This window comes from Capra hircus, chromosome 16 (assembly GCF_001704415.2).
Source record: "Capra hircus breed San Clemente chromosome 16, ASM170441v1, whole genome shotgun sequence".
Taxonomy (NCBI): Eukaryota; Metazoa; Chordata; class Mammalia; order Artiodactyla; family Bovidae; genus Capra; species Capra hircus.
The window spans coordinates 47,778,333-47,794,330 of NC_030823.1; the positions used below are offsets into that span (position 1 = coordinate 47,778,333).

Sequence of the window (15,998 nt, forward strand, 5' to 3'; positions counted from 1 at the left end):
GTTTTCTGTCCCTTGAGCTGTATTCCTTCAGTGAGAAAGCTCATTCTGTCCTGTCTTCTCTACTCAAGGCTGGCTTGGCCCTTGGGTCCATGCAGCAGCCAGGGGTTGGGGGAAGGGGTGGGGGTGGGGGCCCTGGGTACAGCCCCCTGAGCTGAGAGCACAGGGCTGTGGACTGGAGAGGACACGGCCCCTCTGGTGAGGTCGTGGGGTCTCTGAGGTGGCAGGTGTTGGGTGCGTCCCTCCCCGGTTTGGTGGGGGCCGCTGTCTGGCGAGGCCATGCTCTCTGTGGTGCGGGGTTGCCGGGCACCACTGCCCAGATGAGCTAAACCGCTGGGGTCCTCGTGTCACGGGGCACCTGGGTCATGTCCCTCCCAGTGGGCTCTGGAGAGGGACGGGGCCTGCTTGTCTGCCACCACCTCCTGTCACCAGCTGCTGGCAGAGGACACCAAGGCCAGGGACAAGGAGGGCGTCCAGGAGGAAGCCTGTCCTGAGTGACAGGCGCAGGAGGGGAGCGGCCTGCAGTCCCAGAGGCCGAGCTAGGTTTTCATGAGCAAGTAGCAGTCTCGCTATTTCTGGGCTGGTAGACACTTCTGGTTCAGTCATGATGGCTGCTAGACCCCATCCCCCTCAGACGTCCTGTGAACCATGTTTGGGAGCAAAATGTAGTTGAAGTGCCCAGTGAGGCGCCACAGTCCTTGACAGTCCACAGTGCTGCCCCGAGGTGCCTGTCGCCGCAGCCACTCTGCCTCCGTGTGACCGCTGTCCCGTCGGCAGCCATGATGGCCCCTGCTCTGAATTGTTCTGTGATTTACTGATGACAAACTGCTTTAATGATGGGACAGTACTGCTTGTGAGGCACTGTGGCAGCAGCCAGGGAGAGTAGTTTACGGAGATTCTGCAAGAATGACTGTTGTGACTGCAGCGCTGGGGTGCCTGGGGGTCGACCAACCTGCTTCCGATTTCAGGGGATTTTACGTTTCACCCACACTGGCTCCCAGGAGAAGCGTCACCCCTGCAGGACATGTGCCTCCTCGTGTTCCCACCAAAATGCAAAATGTCACCTTTAGTCTTGGAAGCCCAAGGTCTGGCAGCTCACGGTCCTCGGGGAACCTGGAGAGGCTCCTCCCCAGCCCCCAAGTCTGCCCTGTCAGCCCCAGGCAGCTTCTTACACGTTCTGAGCCTTTCTATCTCTAACCCACAATAGACGGTATGGTGGGTCGTCCTGCCCACCCCCTAGCACCAGCTGGCACCCCTAAGTCACAGCTGTGGTCTCTTGTGGCAACTTGAGGGTCACACTGAGCCCAGGGAATGCCCTATGGACTCTGCTGGGTGTTGGAGGTGGCAGGTGGCAAGTCTGTCTGTGGCAGGTCTATGTCACCAGAAGAAAACTCGCGGTGTCCCTGTAAAGACGTGCTGGGACCACTGCGACGCATCTGGGGAACCTGTTCTGTACTCACACGTCCAGACAGCACACCAGCCCAGGGTGACAAGCAAAACAAGAGGAACACGGATCAGGCCCGGGACGAATTAAAGTTTGAAAAAGCACATTACAGTGCATGTTAAATTGCTCTAATTGTGAGTAATCTGAGGGTGCATCCTGCTCAGGGTGTCTGGGGTGGGTAGAATAAGGAGGCGGGTCCCAAGGAAGCTCTGTGGAGCTGCTTTCCAGAAACATCAGGAAGAGGCTGGAATGAGTGCACCCCCACAGTGCAGGGTGTTGGGGATTTGCGGGGGGCTGGAGGGATCAGGGGGGCTGGAGGGACCAGGGCTTCTGGGTGTGGTTGGGACTCCACTGCACAGACATGACCGCCGCGCTCTGGGGCCTCTGGCCCCTCCCACGTTCCCAGTTCCCATCAGACCAGGTCAACACCAGGAGTTGACACAGCACTTCTCAAATCCCACACAGGACTGGCACTTTGTAAAGTGTGCGGAAGGACTTCCCTGGTGGCCCACTGAGACTCGAGTTCCCAATGCAGGGGACCCAGGTTCCAGCCCTGGTCAGGGAACTAGATCACACATGCCACATTTTTAAAGTTCTTTAAAAATAATAATTAAAAAAATTAAGTGTGTGTATGTTTCAGTGACATACATAGAAAGATTTGGGTCAGTTTTTTAAGTCATTGACCCCTTATTTTTCTCATTTTCGTCATTCTCAATGAAGGCAAACTTTTTTGACGTTTATTTTTTAAAAATCTTTATTGCTTTGTGATTATACAATAAGTATAAAAATTTAAGTATTATAAAATATGACTTCAAAAAGTGAATTTTTAAAAATTATGAAATAAAGGATCATTTAAAAATCTTCAAGTATCATAAAATGCATGGTTTAGAACATTGGTCCTTTGTGACTCAGTTGCACCCCACTCCACCCCCCAGGATTCCTGCTGTTCACATGCTTTGTGTCCCTTTGTGACAGGCTCTGCATGACCAGCACATGCTTGTGATACACACTCATGTCACACTGGACATGGCCAAGCCACCTTCCTCGCCTGTACACTCAACAGCCAGCTTCCCACGTCTCACAAAACGCCTGAAACTGCTACAGTGTTTTGCATTAGGTAGATGTGTTGGGTTGAATCATGAAATTAATCTGACCATTTCTGACCCATAAAAACAGCAATTTCCTCTGGTTCAACGTCATGCCACAGTCAGCTCTCTGGACATTTGGAGGGTTTCCCACTGTTTGCTGTTGGAAACAGTACAGCAGTGGATATCCTTGTATTTTACCCAAAGAGTCACAACTCTTTCAGCCATTCAGAAGAGGCCTGAGGAGGGGCGCTGCATTGCCTGGGGCGTGGAGTCCCGTGGAGCTGGAGGATCCCCGAAGCCCGCCCAAGTGGCCAGGCAAGGGTGGAATCTACCTGATGGGGGACCCTGCACTCACACGGGTGAAGCCTCAGGGCCACCAGTCCTGACCCCAGGCATCCCAGGAGCCCCTAGACTTGTCCTCTGGCAGCTGAGCTCGCGGAGTTCAGAAAACAGCTTCAGAAATGTGCTCCAACAAGAGTCTGTAGGACGATGTTATCAAGTTTTTTCCAAGAATATTGGAGTGGCAAAAAAAACCGAGACTTCACTGGTGGTCCAGCAGTGAGGACTCCACTTCCGACGCAGGGAGCACGGGTCCAACCCCTCGTCAGGGGGCTAAAGTTCCCCCACACTGCGTGAAGTAGCAGCTGTTGGAAGGATGCCAGCACTCCGGGGCCGCGTCATGGGCGCTGGCGGGCAGGCCGCTTCCTCCGCGATGCCGCTGGGGTGCAGTAGACCCTGCTGGGGTCACAGTGGAGTTTGTGGGTGGTCTTCTTGTGGCAGGCGATGTGGACTAACTTGAGGTTCTCCAAGGTGAAGAGCAGGCGGTAGAAGTACTCCCAGTCCACCTCTCTCCCTTCAGCGTCATGGACGGCCGCAGCCAGTGTGGGCACGACCGCACGCTTCTTTTCTATTCTGTAAAGCAAGGTTAGGAATGTCATCTTCTGTCCTCACAATGCCCCCGCCACCTGCCCCCGTTTAGTTAGCGCCTCATCTGCTAAACTACAGAGATGGGTGGACATGCTGTCTACTCAGCTGAGCCATCAAACAAGATTTGGCTGCATCCAGGAGAGACAGGTGGAGAGGGTGAAGCTCTTCAGAGGAGCCGCCCTTGGATCATCCCAGCCAGAGAGGGGTGGGCACTGGGAAAGGGCTCACCCAGCAGCCACTGATGCGCTGGGGACACCCCTTCACAGACTGACAGGGGCACCATCGCCGTACATGGCCCCCACCCACCGGGCCAGCCATCTCACGTTGTAAACAGTACATGGTGCGTAGTTAAAATACCGAGAAGTACACTGGAAAAAATGAGAGTCAAGCATAGTCCCATCACATGAACAACAACATTCTGACTTCCTTGGCTCACACTTTATCTATGTGCAGATTCACTAAAAAATTACAAGATGATATATGAACATTTTTTAAATAGAACCTTACAAACAAAGCTATACTCACCTCCAACTACAGCCTTTAATCTCACTTCCCAGAGACAATCCCTGTTAAGGGTCTGACATCTGCCTTTCCAGACCTCATCCTATAATCTTATCTGCAGACACATGTGTCCATTTAAAACAACCATGACGTCGCTTTATGTGACCCAATTTCACGTATAAACAACAGTTCAAAAGACCTCACGGCACCCAGTGGAGAAGCTTGTACACTGATAGATGGGACGGGAAACAGCGAAGCTGGGGGCTGGGGGCCACTAAACTGGCACAGAGGGCCCTGTCCCCATGACACAGAAATGCTGAGCACCAATGAGTAAGTATCTGGGAATAAAAGAAAGAAGGTGGCTCCCTCTGCAGACACAGAAACCATGGCTGGACCACAGGACTGCGCTGCACTCCACAGCCCACCAGGGTTCCAGTCCTGGTGGGGTCCCAGGAGCCTCAAAAGCCAGGTGGGGTGGGGCTGAGACCCCCTCCCTGGCCATTAGTAGAGGAAGAGAGAAGATGCCAAGGGTCCAGATCTTCCAGAAGAGGAAGGAAAAGCCTCCGTATGAATTACCAACCCCACCTACTGGTTCTGTGGGTCAGCCTGGCCCACTCTCAGGGCTGTGCTCTGCTGGTGGGCTGGCTGGGGGCTGGCCCTTCTCCCCACAGGGTCTTTCATCCTCCCTGCCAGTTGGGTTGGGCTTCCTTGAGTGGTGATGGTGGCATTCAAAGAGGATGTACCCATGTGCGAGCCTGCACCAGGCCTCCCCGGCTCCCTGTCTGCTGGAGCAGGTGGCCAAGTAGATGCAACGTGGGGGTGGGAAGGAGGCCCGAGGTAAAGACACCCATAGTTGCTGGGCACAGGGTGCCATCAGCACCCTGTGAAGCTCCAGTCACATGGAAAACCAGGCCCTCAGCCCACCTCTCACGCAGACACATCCAACTTCCACACATCCCACCACATACCGCTGCAGGTGATATGGAAGCTGCCAGCAAGGAAGCAACATGCAGTTATCTGACAGCCTCCGACTGAGCCTCACCACACGGGCAAAGGATGGCAGCTGTCAGCTCAGATGGGCCCGTCTCAAGCCCGCGGGAATAAAAGCAATAACATGGCCAGTGGGACAGCCCTCAGACCAAAGGACATGTCAAGGTTGACAGGACGGGCCAGGAGTGGCAGATCAGGTTAAATCCAGCCGCGCATATCTGAGGCCACGTGGATCTGAGTCCACAAACACTCACACCGCCACCATGCAGGCTCAGAGGAGTCATGAGTGACTGCGGCATTGAACAGGCACCAGGAGAGGCAGCCAGGAGTCCGGCAGCGACTGAAGACATATGCCTACCTCTACACCTGGCTCAGACGGCAAAGAATCCGCTTGCAATGCGGGAGACGCAGGTTCAATCCCTGGGTCAGAAAGATCCCCTAGAGGAGGAAACGGCTGCCCACTCCAGTATTCTTGCCTGGAGAATCCCACGGACAGAGGAGCCTGGGGGGCTAGTGGAGCCTGGTGGGCTACATACAGTCCACAGGGTTGCAAAGAGTCAGACACAACTGAGCAACTAACACTAACACCAAGCAGGTCACAGAGCAGCCATAAAATCGCGACGGAAATGGCAGAGCCCTTAGACCCAAATAACAACACAGTCACCCAACTCACAGCAAATGGCTAAAGCGGACACCGACCTGAAACGTGTGTGCGAGAGGACAAGAGAGATGCAAAGTAACTGATAAGCAAGACAAACACCTCCAAAATAGACAGAACAAATGAAAAATAAAAGGCAAATGAATGGAGTTAAAGAAGAGGCCGAGGACAGCTCTGAACGGAGGGAGGGAAGTGCTGGTTCCAGAAGACCTGTCACAACACGGGGCCCTGGGGGGTGCCCTTGGGGGTCTGGCCCCATGCTCCCGGGGACCCCTACTGCAGGGAGCAGGCCTCTGGGCCAAGAAGCCCTGCCCACCTGAAGCCCACCTGGACCCCTGCCCCGCCACCCAGCCATCACTCCCAGGACAGGCTGCAACCTGGTGCACGCACCCTCGTGGTGTGAGGGGGCCTGAGGGTGGGGAAGGAGGGCAGACTCTGGAAGCCAGCCACCGCAGCCACATCCCAGAGCCCTGAAAAGGCCACCAACTGGGACAAGGAGCCTGGCCTGGGTGACACCGTCCAGGAGGGCGGACGACGTATGCTGCGTTGAGAGTCGGTTACTCCTCTGTGTTTCACTATTTAAACACGTGGCTTCAGCCCCACCAGAGTCAGGGTGGGCCTGCGGCCATATCTCAGGAAAAGAAGCCAACGTTTTCAGAGCCTGGCTGCCTCCTGGTCAAAACCACATTTTAAATTAAAAACCAGTATGTGTATCTATGTGGATGTACATACGTTTAGAGAAAGAGTGGAAATGTAACCGACGTGTTTCAGGAGACGTGACCCTGGCTCCAATGTACAAGCCCAAACCGTAAAAACGTACCCTCAGAGAACCAGTGTCCAGGATGTAGAAAGAATTAGGAGACCAAAGCCAGACAGAAAATGAGCAGAGGCTGCAATAGCAGCTTCACAGAACGCGAATGGCCGACAAACTCACGGACAGCCCAGCTTCCTAGTAGCCAGGCAAACGACCTGTGACCAGAGAAGCTGCTCCCCACCCAGCAGGCGGGGAGCACGCAGAAGACCCGACCCCAAGGGGGGCAGGGCCGGGGCCCGAGGACTCTCCACTCTGCAGGGCAACCCGAGACTCGTGGGGGCAGACGGCGACGCTAGGAGCCAGCACCCCACGCAGGCGAGAACCCGAGGATATCTTTATGGGGGGCTCTGCCTGCAGGTTCCTCCGTATCTGTGCCTCCTTCGTATCCGTGGATTCAGCCAACACGGATGGAGAACTGTAGCATTTCCTACTGAAAAACCTTGTGCGTAAGTAGACCCGCGTGATTCAAACCCCACGTTGTTCAAGAGTCAACAAGAAAAGCGTCTTGGTTAAAATAGTAAAATTTTCCATTTCTTTTTTTGAATGAGCTAACATACACATAAAAGCGATCCTGCCACCCAAGACGCACTTACACTGGCTAAAGCAGGAAACGCCCTGCACATCACCGCCCAGTCCCCCCACCCCGGACCCTGGGACAGGCAGGGATCCCACTAGTGCCAAACTGACTGGGCCCTCGGCTGCCAACCACCGGCTTGGCCCACTGGAGGGTGCTGGGGGTGGGCGAGGGGACATGGAGGGCTGCACTGGTATGGATGGGGGCCTGAGCCACCGCACTGAGTGACACCACCACGCAGGTGACAGTGGACATCCGGGGGTCTGTGGTCCATGAGCCGGGCGTGTGGAACACCAGGCAGCCATCAGCCCCGGAGCCCGGGCAGGGCCAGGCCAGCAGGCGCCCTGCAGTCTGTGCCCACACCCCCACCCCACACACTCACACGTGATCCAGGTTCCAGGTGCTGAAGAGCACACGGCTCTCCCGGTTACTGTAGGGGTTGATGGAGTGTCTGGAGGTACAGTCGTCCACATCAAAAGGACCCTGGACGGAAGAGAAGAGGTGACGTCCCCGAGGCCAAAGAGCCGCACCTCCAAGTTAGAGGCACCCGAGTCGGGGGTAAGGCCCTGCACATGGTCTGTGCTCAGGAGGCAGACACTCTGTCCTGGCAAGGCACCCCGCTCCCTGTGACCCCAGTGATGCTCTGCATCTGCGGAGGGGACCAGTTAACCCGTCAGCCGCCAGGAATGCTAGGCTCCCTACTGTGTCCCTCCTGTGCCCCCAGCCCTCCCCACACCGCTCCATCACACGGCTGCTCCCTTTCTGCCTCCTCCATGGCATCCCGGCATTTCCCTGTTACCTGCACAGGCTGGGCCACGCGGACGTGCTAAAGTGTCACCTCCTCCTGAAGCCCCAGCTGCACCCCACCCAGAGACCCGGCCAGCATCCTGAGGGCCCCCACAGCCTCTCTGCAAGAAACCCACCACCCAACTCGCTGACAGGCCTTTGACCCAGAGCCTGCCCAGACCGGAGCAGAGGTGCTGGTCACTGTCCCCGCCACACATACCGCCGGGCTCAGGACACACTGCCCGGGAGGGAGTGGTCAGGTGAGAGTGACGTGAAGCCAGGTGGGAAGGAGCAGTGTCTGGGTGCTTGGGACATCACCCTTGGAAGGGGCTGCCTGAAGGGGGACAGAGGCACGGGGGGCTACAGGGGGAGACTGGCCCACTGCCAGTGGCAGGGAGGGGCTTTCACTGGAAGTGCTACATGCAGCTCACGTCCACCCATACCTGGCCTGCGAGCAGCTGTGCACAGCAAGCAGTGCCCCTGCGCTGTCCCCATGGCTCAGAAGGCTGCTGCCAGCTGATGCCGCCCCGCCAGGGCGCCAAGCTCTACCAGCGCCGACATGTCACATCCGGCCACGACCCTGAATCCAGGCGGGCTCTCTCATCCGGGCTTTCCCACAGGGCAGACCACACATCAGCCACCACCCAAACGCTTCCCTCCTCTGAGGCCAGGATAAGGTCTCTGCTCACAAGCAGTTGTGTCCTGACCCCTCCCTGCATGGGCATCGTGGGAACTCATCGGGAAGGCAGGTTCTCAGGCCCCATGGAGCTGCTGAACAACAACCCTGGGAGGGGCCCAGCCGTCCTCACAAGCCCTCCAGGGGTTCCGACACCACTGAAGTCTGGGAACCACTGGTGGGGCTGACCATTCCCTCACCCTGTGCAAGCTGGCTCCCAAGGGCTGCCCCAGCTCACCAGGCCTTGGCCAGGCTGGGCCAGGAGACACTCATGACTCACCTGGCAGGAGAACCAGCCTTCGGGGGTGCAGAGCCGGCGGCCAGCTTTTGCCCCTCGGTCGAAGTAGCTGCTGTTGTACTGGGCGGCCTGGAGCTTCTGCTGCATGGAGCCCACGAGCCGCAGGTACTCCTCACGAGCCTCTGCGCCCACCAGGGAGGCGCCAGAGGTCACCTGGAGAGGCAGGAGCATCCCTGAGCACTGGCCACACACCCTAAAACCCACCGCTGCCTGGCTCCCAGTCCACTGAATGCCATGGCCCTCAAAGACCCTGCCCCCCGGGGTCCCAGCAGGGCCCTGAGGTTGGGGGTGGGGGTGGTCTGAACTCTGCCCCCTGAATTCCCAGCAAGGCCCTGAGATTGGGGGTTCTGGATCCTGCCCCCTGGAGTCCCAGCAGGGCCCTGAGGTCAGGGAGCTCACACCCACCATAACTGTCTGACTCTGGGAAGTTCCTCTGGGCCCATGAGACGGAGCTTTGGTCACAATCAGATAAGAAGCTCAAGCTCTAGGCACACTGGCTGCTCCGTCTCCCGAGCGCTACCCGGTGCTTCACGGCAAGAAACCGGAGAAAAAGAGTGCAGGTGAGAAGCGACCTCCACATCACCACCCACTAGAGTGCAGGTGAGGACTCGCACCCATGGGCCCACACTGAGCACCAGGCAGAAGCAAGGGGACTGCCTGGCCCAGTGGGAATGACAGCAGGACAGCAGACAGGTCATCACAGAATGGGGCTGGCACCCAGAGGGGTCTGTGGATGATGCCCTGGAGACACCCATCAGCCAGCCTGGGAAGAGCACTTCACCAGCAGAAGGAGCCTGAGGGTGGCTATGGTCAGCAGGGGTGGAAGCAGGGACGAGGGGGAGCTGGGTCAGGCCCCAGGGCCTCAGATTCCCCAGCCCTGAGGTTTCCTCTGTGTTCTTAACAGAGCACATGTAGGCAGTTTTGCACCATGAATGATAAACTCTAGTCCAGGACACACAGCCGGGAGCAAGGTCAAGGTGTGGGGGTGGCGGGTGGTCTGCAAAGAGTGGAACATGACACCTCCTGGCTGACGTCCGACCATGAGGTATAGGAGCAATAGCAGGGGCCTCCCAGGGCGAGCAACTCAGTGCTGGCTCACGTTCACCTGCACCCACACCCGCACCAGCCCTCACTCCTCTGACATCCACACCGGTCCTGGGAGCCAAGTCCCAGAGGCAGAGCCGGCTTCCTAAACCTGCCCAGCACACCAGGACCTACTTCTCTCAGATAGCTCCGGATCCGGCTCTCGCAGCTGTATCTCAGATAGCCAGACTTGCTCCTAAAACGGGACTCCAAGCCTGCCGGAAGGAGAGACAAGACGCCTGGAGCCTGGGGCTGTGATCTCCTGGGAGGGGCGGACAGGAGGGCTCTTGACTCGGCTCCATCTAGAAACGTTCTGACGGGAACCTGCTCCTTCTGCAAAGGAAGTCATCTCTGGTCCACCAGCACAGAGCACCTCAAATGCCACCGGGGAGCCGCTTTCCCAAGGGGGCTACTCCACCTGGCTCAGGAGACCAGTCCAAAAGGTGAGATAGGTCCAGGTGACTAGATAAAGAAGATATGGTCCACCCATGAGATGAAATATCATTCAGCCTTAAAGAGGAAGGGAGTCCTGACACCTGTCTCCACACGATGAACCACGAAGAGGTTATGCTGAGTGAAGAAGGAAGATGCATGAGCTCACTCATACGAGGTCCCTGAGGAGTCATATTCCAGGGACAGGAAGATGGGGGACCAGGGGCAGGGGAGAGGTGGGGAGTGATGCCCACTGGGGACAGAGCCTTAGTTTGGGAGGATGAAAACCTCTGAGAACAGGTGGTAGGGCTGCTGCACAACACTGGGAATACATTCAATACCAGCGAAGAACTACATGCCCCCAAAATGGTGAAGATGGTGAATTTTACTTCATCACAATTGAAAAATACAATGGACAACTCCAGGGCTGCCTGGACCCTGGCCCTATGCTTGGGAAACCCCTGGATCTGGGAACTGACGGAGACCCCGGGTCTCAGAGAGTCAGTCCCAGGGAAGCCCTCCGCACCCACTCCCTCCAGGCCAGAATCCATGAGGTACCTTCAAACCACGGCGGGTCCTCGGCCCTGGTCTCGGCCGCGATGTTCTCGCTGACGGTGCCCAGCAGGTCGGCCAGCAGCTTCTGCCGCAGTGGGGCCCGCTCATCCGAGAGCAGCTGCCGGGCGGCCTGGATGACACCCGCGTGTGGCTCCTGGAACACGCTCAGGAAGCGGCTGATGTCACTCACGACTGCCACCGAAGAGGACAAACACAGAGGCCACCAGGCCTTGGAGCACGGCCTCTGGGAAATCACCTCCTTCCCCTGCCCCGACAGCCACCAGCCCAGTGCTCCTGGCCCCCCACATTTAAGGTGGCAGTGGAGAGGACAGATGGGGAGAACACGGGAAATGAAACACACCAAAGAGAGTTGCTGCCCTTCCCCGTCAGCCTCGCCTCCTCCAAGTGGAACCACCTGGTCTTGGGCCCTCACTTGAGACCTCAGGCTCCAGCTCATCCCTTTACTATCCGGCTGACTCCCCACCTTTCCACACGCACCCCAAAGCAGCCACCCCTCCAGGTAAGCATGAGAAACTAAGGGCTTCGTCCTATAAGCAGAAATCCAGACCCACACAAGGAACAGGCCCCACAGTGGTTTGGATCATTTCAGGGACTTGCGGCTGCTTGGAGTTCAAACATCAGTGTGATCCACTCTCCACAGGCTAAGCAAGAAAAGCCATGTCATCATAGCAACTGGTGCAGAAAGACAGAGAAAATCTTCAAGACCTAGAGCTTGTCGAAGAAGTCTCAGACTGAACCGCAAAAGTATATGTACAGAAACATAAAGGGGCTTCCCTGATGGCTCAGTGATAAAAAATCAACCTGCAATACAGCAGATGCAGGTTCAATCCCTGGGTTGGGAAGATCCCCTGAAGAAGGAAATGGCAACACACTCCAGTATTCTTGCCTGGAAAAGTCCATGGACAGAGGAGCCTGGTGGGCTATATAGAGCTGGACATGCCCTGGTGACTAAAATAAGAACAAAGAAAGATAAAAAGGGACAAGAAGGACTTCATCAAAAGTAAAAATTTCTACTCCATGTATAAGACCTGGTTAAGAAAACAAAACAGATGAGCTACAGAGAAACTATCTGCCAACCACACATCTGACAAAGACTCACGTCCAGAATGGACCAGGCGAACCCGCAAGACTCAAGCAGGAAAAATACCCAACTACACAGTGGACAAAAGATGCTTCGCAAGGTTTACAGATGGTAAATCGGCCCAGAAGGTGGCCAACACCATCAGCTGGGAGGGACATGAGAATCCAGACACCACCACATGCCTGCCGGAGTGGCTAAAGCAGAAACAGCGACACGGCCAAGAGCTGGTGAGGCCACAGGCGCCTGCTCCTGTCCTTGCTGTGGAAATAAGCCAGGACTGTAGCTCTGGAAAGCAGCGTGGGGCTGCTTCCTTTTCTTGGTAACAACGTTATTCAGATTTAATTCTCTAGAGGGATAAGGCCCGACAGAGGAAGGATGCTCGCCACACCATACATGTCACCTTCACTGCTGCCAGCAGAGTCCCAACCAAGGGCCAAGGCCACATCCACATTCCTGTCAGCCTCTCTCTCTCCCCATCCTTTCAGCAGAGGGGGCAGGACAATCTCAGTCCTTGGAGCTCCACTGCCTTCCCATAGCACCTGAATCAGAAGCCCCTTTCTACAGGAGCCAGACGACCCTCCTAGGGGACGTGCCTGGCCAGTGGCTTATAGCTCCAGTAGCACTTGTCACCCAGCAAAGATTCCACTAAAGACCCACCTCCAAGGGCACTGGCTCCAATAAGGCAGCGCCACCAGGAACCTGAGGATGGATGGGTGTCCTCAAACCTGACAGAGATCAGACACTAAGCGTAGAGTCAGTCGCCTGCCCGTCCCTTAGAAAACAGATTAAGGAAACGTTTACCGACTGAGACACAGGGAGTTGTTTGGACGCCTACGTAAGTTAACTTGAATTTGATGCTGACTAGAACAGCCCGCCTGTGGTAGATCATACATACGCTGTGCATCCGCCTTAATTATTAAAGAAAAGGTGCACTGACCAGAAGTAAAGAATGTCCATGTTCAAAGTAAAGATTGGGGAATTCCCTAAAGATCCCATGGTTAGGACTCTGAGCTCTCACTACCAAGGACCGTGGTTCAATCCCTGGTTGGGAAACTAACATCCCACAAGCTGTGCAATGAAGCAGAATAAGTAAATACAGTTTAAATGCCCCTCTTCCTGGGATGCCAGTGATGGTTACTCCTTCGATGGGCAAGACTCTGCCGGTGCCAAGGCCATGTTGATGCTCTGTGCACATGCTGATCTGCAGTTTCTGAACCCTTAAAGGAAAGCATCCCTGACTTGTTTAACAGTCTTTGTCCTGAAGACACAAAACTGTGCTGAAAACCCTGCTTCTCCGGAGCAGATCCTCGGAGTGATCTTAGAGACTGTCTTCTGGGCTACAGTCCTCAGTTTGGCTCAAATAAAACTTTTCTATTCTTATTATTGACTGTTTATTGACTAGTTTGGTCAACAAAGCCCAGTAAACGGGACAACCTTGCTCTCTGGCTCTGCTTCTCCTGTAAAACTGGGCAGCCTCCGAATCCCAAAGCCCACTCTCTGCCCTTAGGAGTTACTGCTGCTGCTGCTGCTAAGTCGCTTCAGTCATGTCCGACTCTGTGCAACCCCATAGACGGCAGCCCACCAGGCTCCCCCATCCCTGGGATTCTCTAGGCAAGAATACTGGAGTGGGTTGCCATTTCCTTCTCCAATGCATGAAAGTGAAAAGTGTAAATGAAGTCGCTCAGTCGTGTCCGACTCTTCGCGACCCCATGGACTGCAGCCTACCAGGCTCCTCTGTCCATGGGATTTTCCAGCCAAGAGTACTGGAGTGGGGTGCCATTGCCTTAGGACACCTCAAATGAACATAAATAAAACTAAAGGGATTTCCTAAAGAGACACATACAACAACCAACTGGACAGGTGGGCTCCTGACCAAGAAGATGGACAACTCTGCCATCTGAGTGAGCTCTGCCTCCGGAGGCTTTTTCCTTTAGGGACCAGAGCACAGGGACCCTCCTTCCCAGGGCTGGCATCCCCTAGCAGACCCTCTGCACCTCCACGACCACACCCACTTCGCCATCAGTCTCCAAGATCCCCAACACTTACAGCCCTGCCAGGTCTGGCCGGCAGTGAGAAGCACAAGCTCTGAGTTGTCAGGGGCACTCCAGAAGTAATCTCCAGTCAATTCTGTGCCATCCTCATAGAGACACAGGCGGGAACCAGGGACAGGGAGCTGGGGAGAAGATGGAGGTGAGATCGGGGTGGGATGCTCACTTCCTGGGTCTTAGGGGGGCCCAATCTTGGGGTGGCCAATCTTGGGCTCCCATCTGCAGCCCTCACAGAGAACAAGAAGGAACCATGTTGTAAAGAATCCTGCCAGAGATGCAGTCTGCACGTAGGGAGCACGTCCATCCAGGGCCCCTACTGTAGGTTGTTCTAAGACTTGGAAAGTCACAGAGATGAATATACACTGGTGACCCCTTTGCAGGATTCACCACTCAGACCCTTTCAAACAGAGCTCCCCTAAGGGACTTTAAAATCCAAGCCTGTTTCCAAAAACGACGCTTGACTGCTTGCACTAAGCCTGTAAATGCATCCCCATCAACGAGGCACATGGCCTGACAGGTGTCAGCATGCAGTACCTACGGCTCAAGTCTCTCCCTGGCACTGATTAATTAAGGAGAACCTTACTGAACAGGACTCACCTCCTCTGTCTACAGAAGTGTGACCAGCTCACAGGACTATGAACCTGCTGAGGTTTACTCCTTTGCCATGCCACATTGGTCCATTTTATAAGTTTTTATACCCAATTCCTTCCCTTCCTCCATGCCATGCAAGTACACACACACCCAGCGCTGGTCTAGGCCCAGTGGAGGAAGTTAAGACAACAAGGGTAGGAAGGATGGCTGAAATCCCTAGAACAGTAGTGCCTAAGGGCCATGAGAGGCCTCAGAGCCTGACCCTTCATGTTACACCAGGGAAACCAAGGCAGGGAGCATGTGAGCCATGAGCTGATGGGCACCAGAACCAGGTCCCTGGGCATCAGGCCAGAGCTGTCCCGAGCCTGGCAGTCAGAGGGAGGAGAGCCATCCCAGTTCTCTACAAAGTCCCCCTGCTCTGACCTGGCCCAGGCGCCAGACAGGGCACTGGGGACTTCTCCACAGCACAGGAAATGAGGATCTCTGCAGCTCATCGTCTCCCACATCCCTGGTTTGGAAGTACAAAAGCAGTGCCTTTTATTCTCCCCAGATGTCTCCCAAGCAGGTGGGCTCCTAAGCGCGGGGGCAGAGGCTTCACTCACTCTGCTGAGACCTGGCACCAGGACCCAGAAGCCTGGAAGGACCCCAATCACAGCCCACCCCCTATCACACACACACCCCTCCCGGCAGTGCCCACACCATCAGAGGCTCGGCTAAGAGGCTTTGGGTGGACCTAGTACTGGGTTGGGTTTAAACACCAGCCTTTCCTCGGTGGCTACAGCAGATTACTCAGTCCCTCCGAGCCTCAATTTCCTCATTTGTGAAACGCGGTGGGAGCATCCAGTTCAGAGCAGGGCACCTGAACGCCACCAAAGCCCAGGACAGAGCCCGGACAGAGCCCAGGGTGGGGCACGTGGCCATCGGCAGTGGTCAGGCTCAGGCTCTCTGCCCAGAGATGGTGGACAGCGTCCTCTCCCGCTGTCAGGACTCGGGGGCCTACTGTGCGGCTTGGGGCAGCCTGAACTCGGCCAGTCCCGACGCCGCAGGACGACGGATCAGCACGGTCCCATCCTGCAAGTGGAGGCCCCCACCCCGCGGCCCCACGGGGCACCTGCAAGTGCCGGCATCCCTTCCGCAGCACTTCCTCACAGCTCCTGCCCGCCACCCCAAACTTCTTCTCGCTATGCAGGGACCGCAGCTTGAACGTCTTGGGCTTCCGGAGCACCGCCGACATCCTCAGAAACTCTGGCCCCGCGGGCGGCACCTGCTCGGCGGATCGCCGTGGTCTCCACTCCAGGTGGTCTCCACTCCAGGTGGTCTCCACTGGGAGAATCAAGGCCACGCGCCGCCCTCGGAAACTACATTACCCAAAAGGCCAGGAAAGCGGCGGCGTGCCCCTGCCTTGTGCGCAGGCGTCGCTGCCGGAAACTTCAT

General features: G+C 56.1%; 1 protein-coding gene across 3 annotated transcripts; it reads right to left on the reverse strand.

Annotated features, from left to right (window-relative positions):
• DFFB (DNA fragmentation factor subunit beta) lies at positions 2,178 to 15,967 on the reverse strand. Of its 3 annotated transcripts, XM_013970263.2 has the most exons (8): positions 15,676 to 15,967; positions 13,934 to 14,098; positions 13,277 to 13,301; positions 10,827 to 11,024; positions 9,972 to 10,051; positions 8,736 to 8,906; positions 7,376 to 7,476; positions 2,178 to 3,441 (listed from the first exon to the last, which is right to left on the reverse strand). In XM_013970263.2, exons 1-8 carry the CDS (start codon positions 15,796 to 15,798, stop codon positions 3,207 to 3,209), a joined length of 1,098 nt encoding a protein of 365 aa, XP_013825717.2. In that variant the 5' UTR covers positions 15,799 to 15,967; the 3' UTR covers positions 2,178 to 3,206. The 3 variants fall into 3 exon arrangements, with proteins under 3 accessions (XP_013825717.2, XP_005690816.2, XP_005690815.2); XM_005690759.3 differs by lacking the exon at positions 13,277 to 13,301 and having other exon boundaries at positions 10,827 to 11,015; positions 13,972 to 14,098; positions 15,676 to 15,966; XM_005690758.3 differs by lacking the exons at positions 13,277 to 13,301; positions 13,934 to 14,098; positions 15,676 to 15,967 and having other exon boundaries at positions 10,827 to 11,666.

Excerpts from the sequence above, each read along its gene's own strand:
- DFFB (XM_013970263.2), bottom strand. The coding sequence starts at position 15,798 with ATGTCGGCGGTGCTCCGGAAGCCCAAGACGTTCAAGCTGCGGTCCCTG. Across the intron at positions 13,302-13,933 it reads GGAGACTGATGGCGAAGTGG|AATAGAAAAGTTTTATTTGA; the intron begins GTGTGGTCGTGG and ends GTCAATAATAAG. Across the intron at positions 7,477-8,735 it reads AAGGCTGGTTCTCCTGCCAG|GGTCCTTTTGATGTGGACGA; the intron begins GTGAGTCATGAG and ends TCTTCCGTCCAG.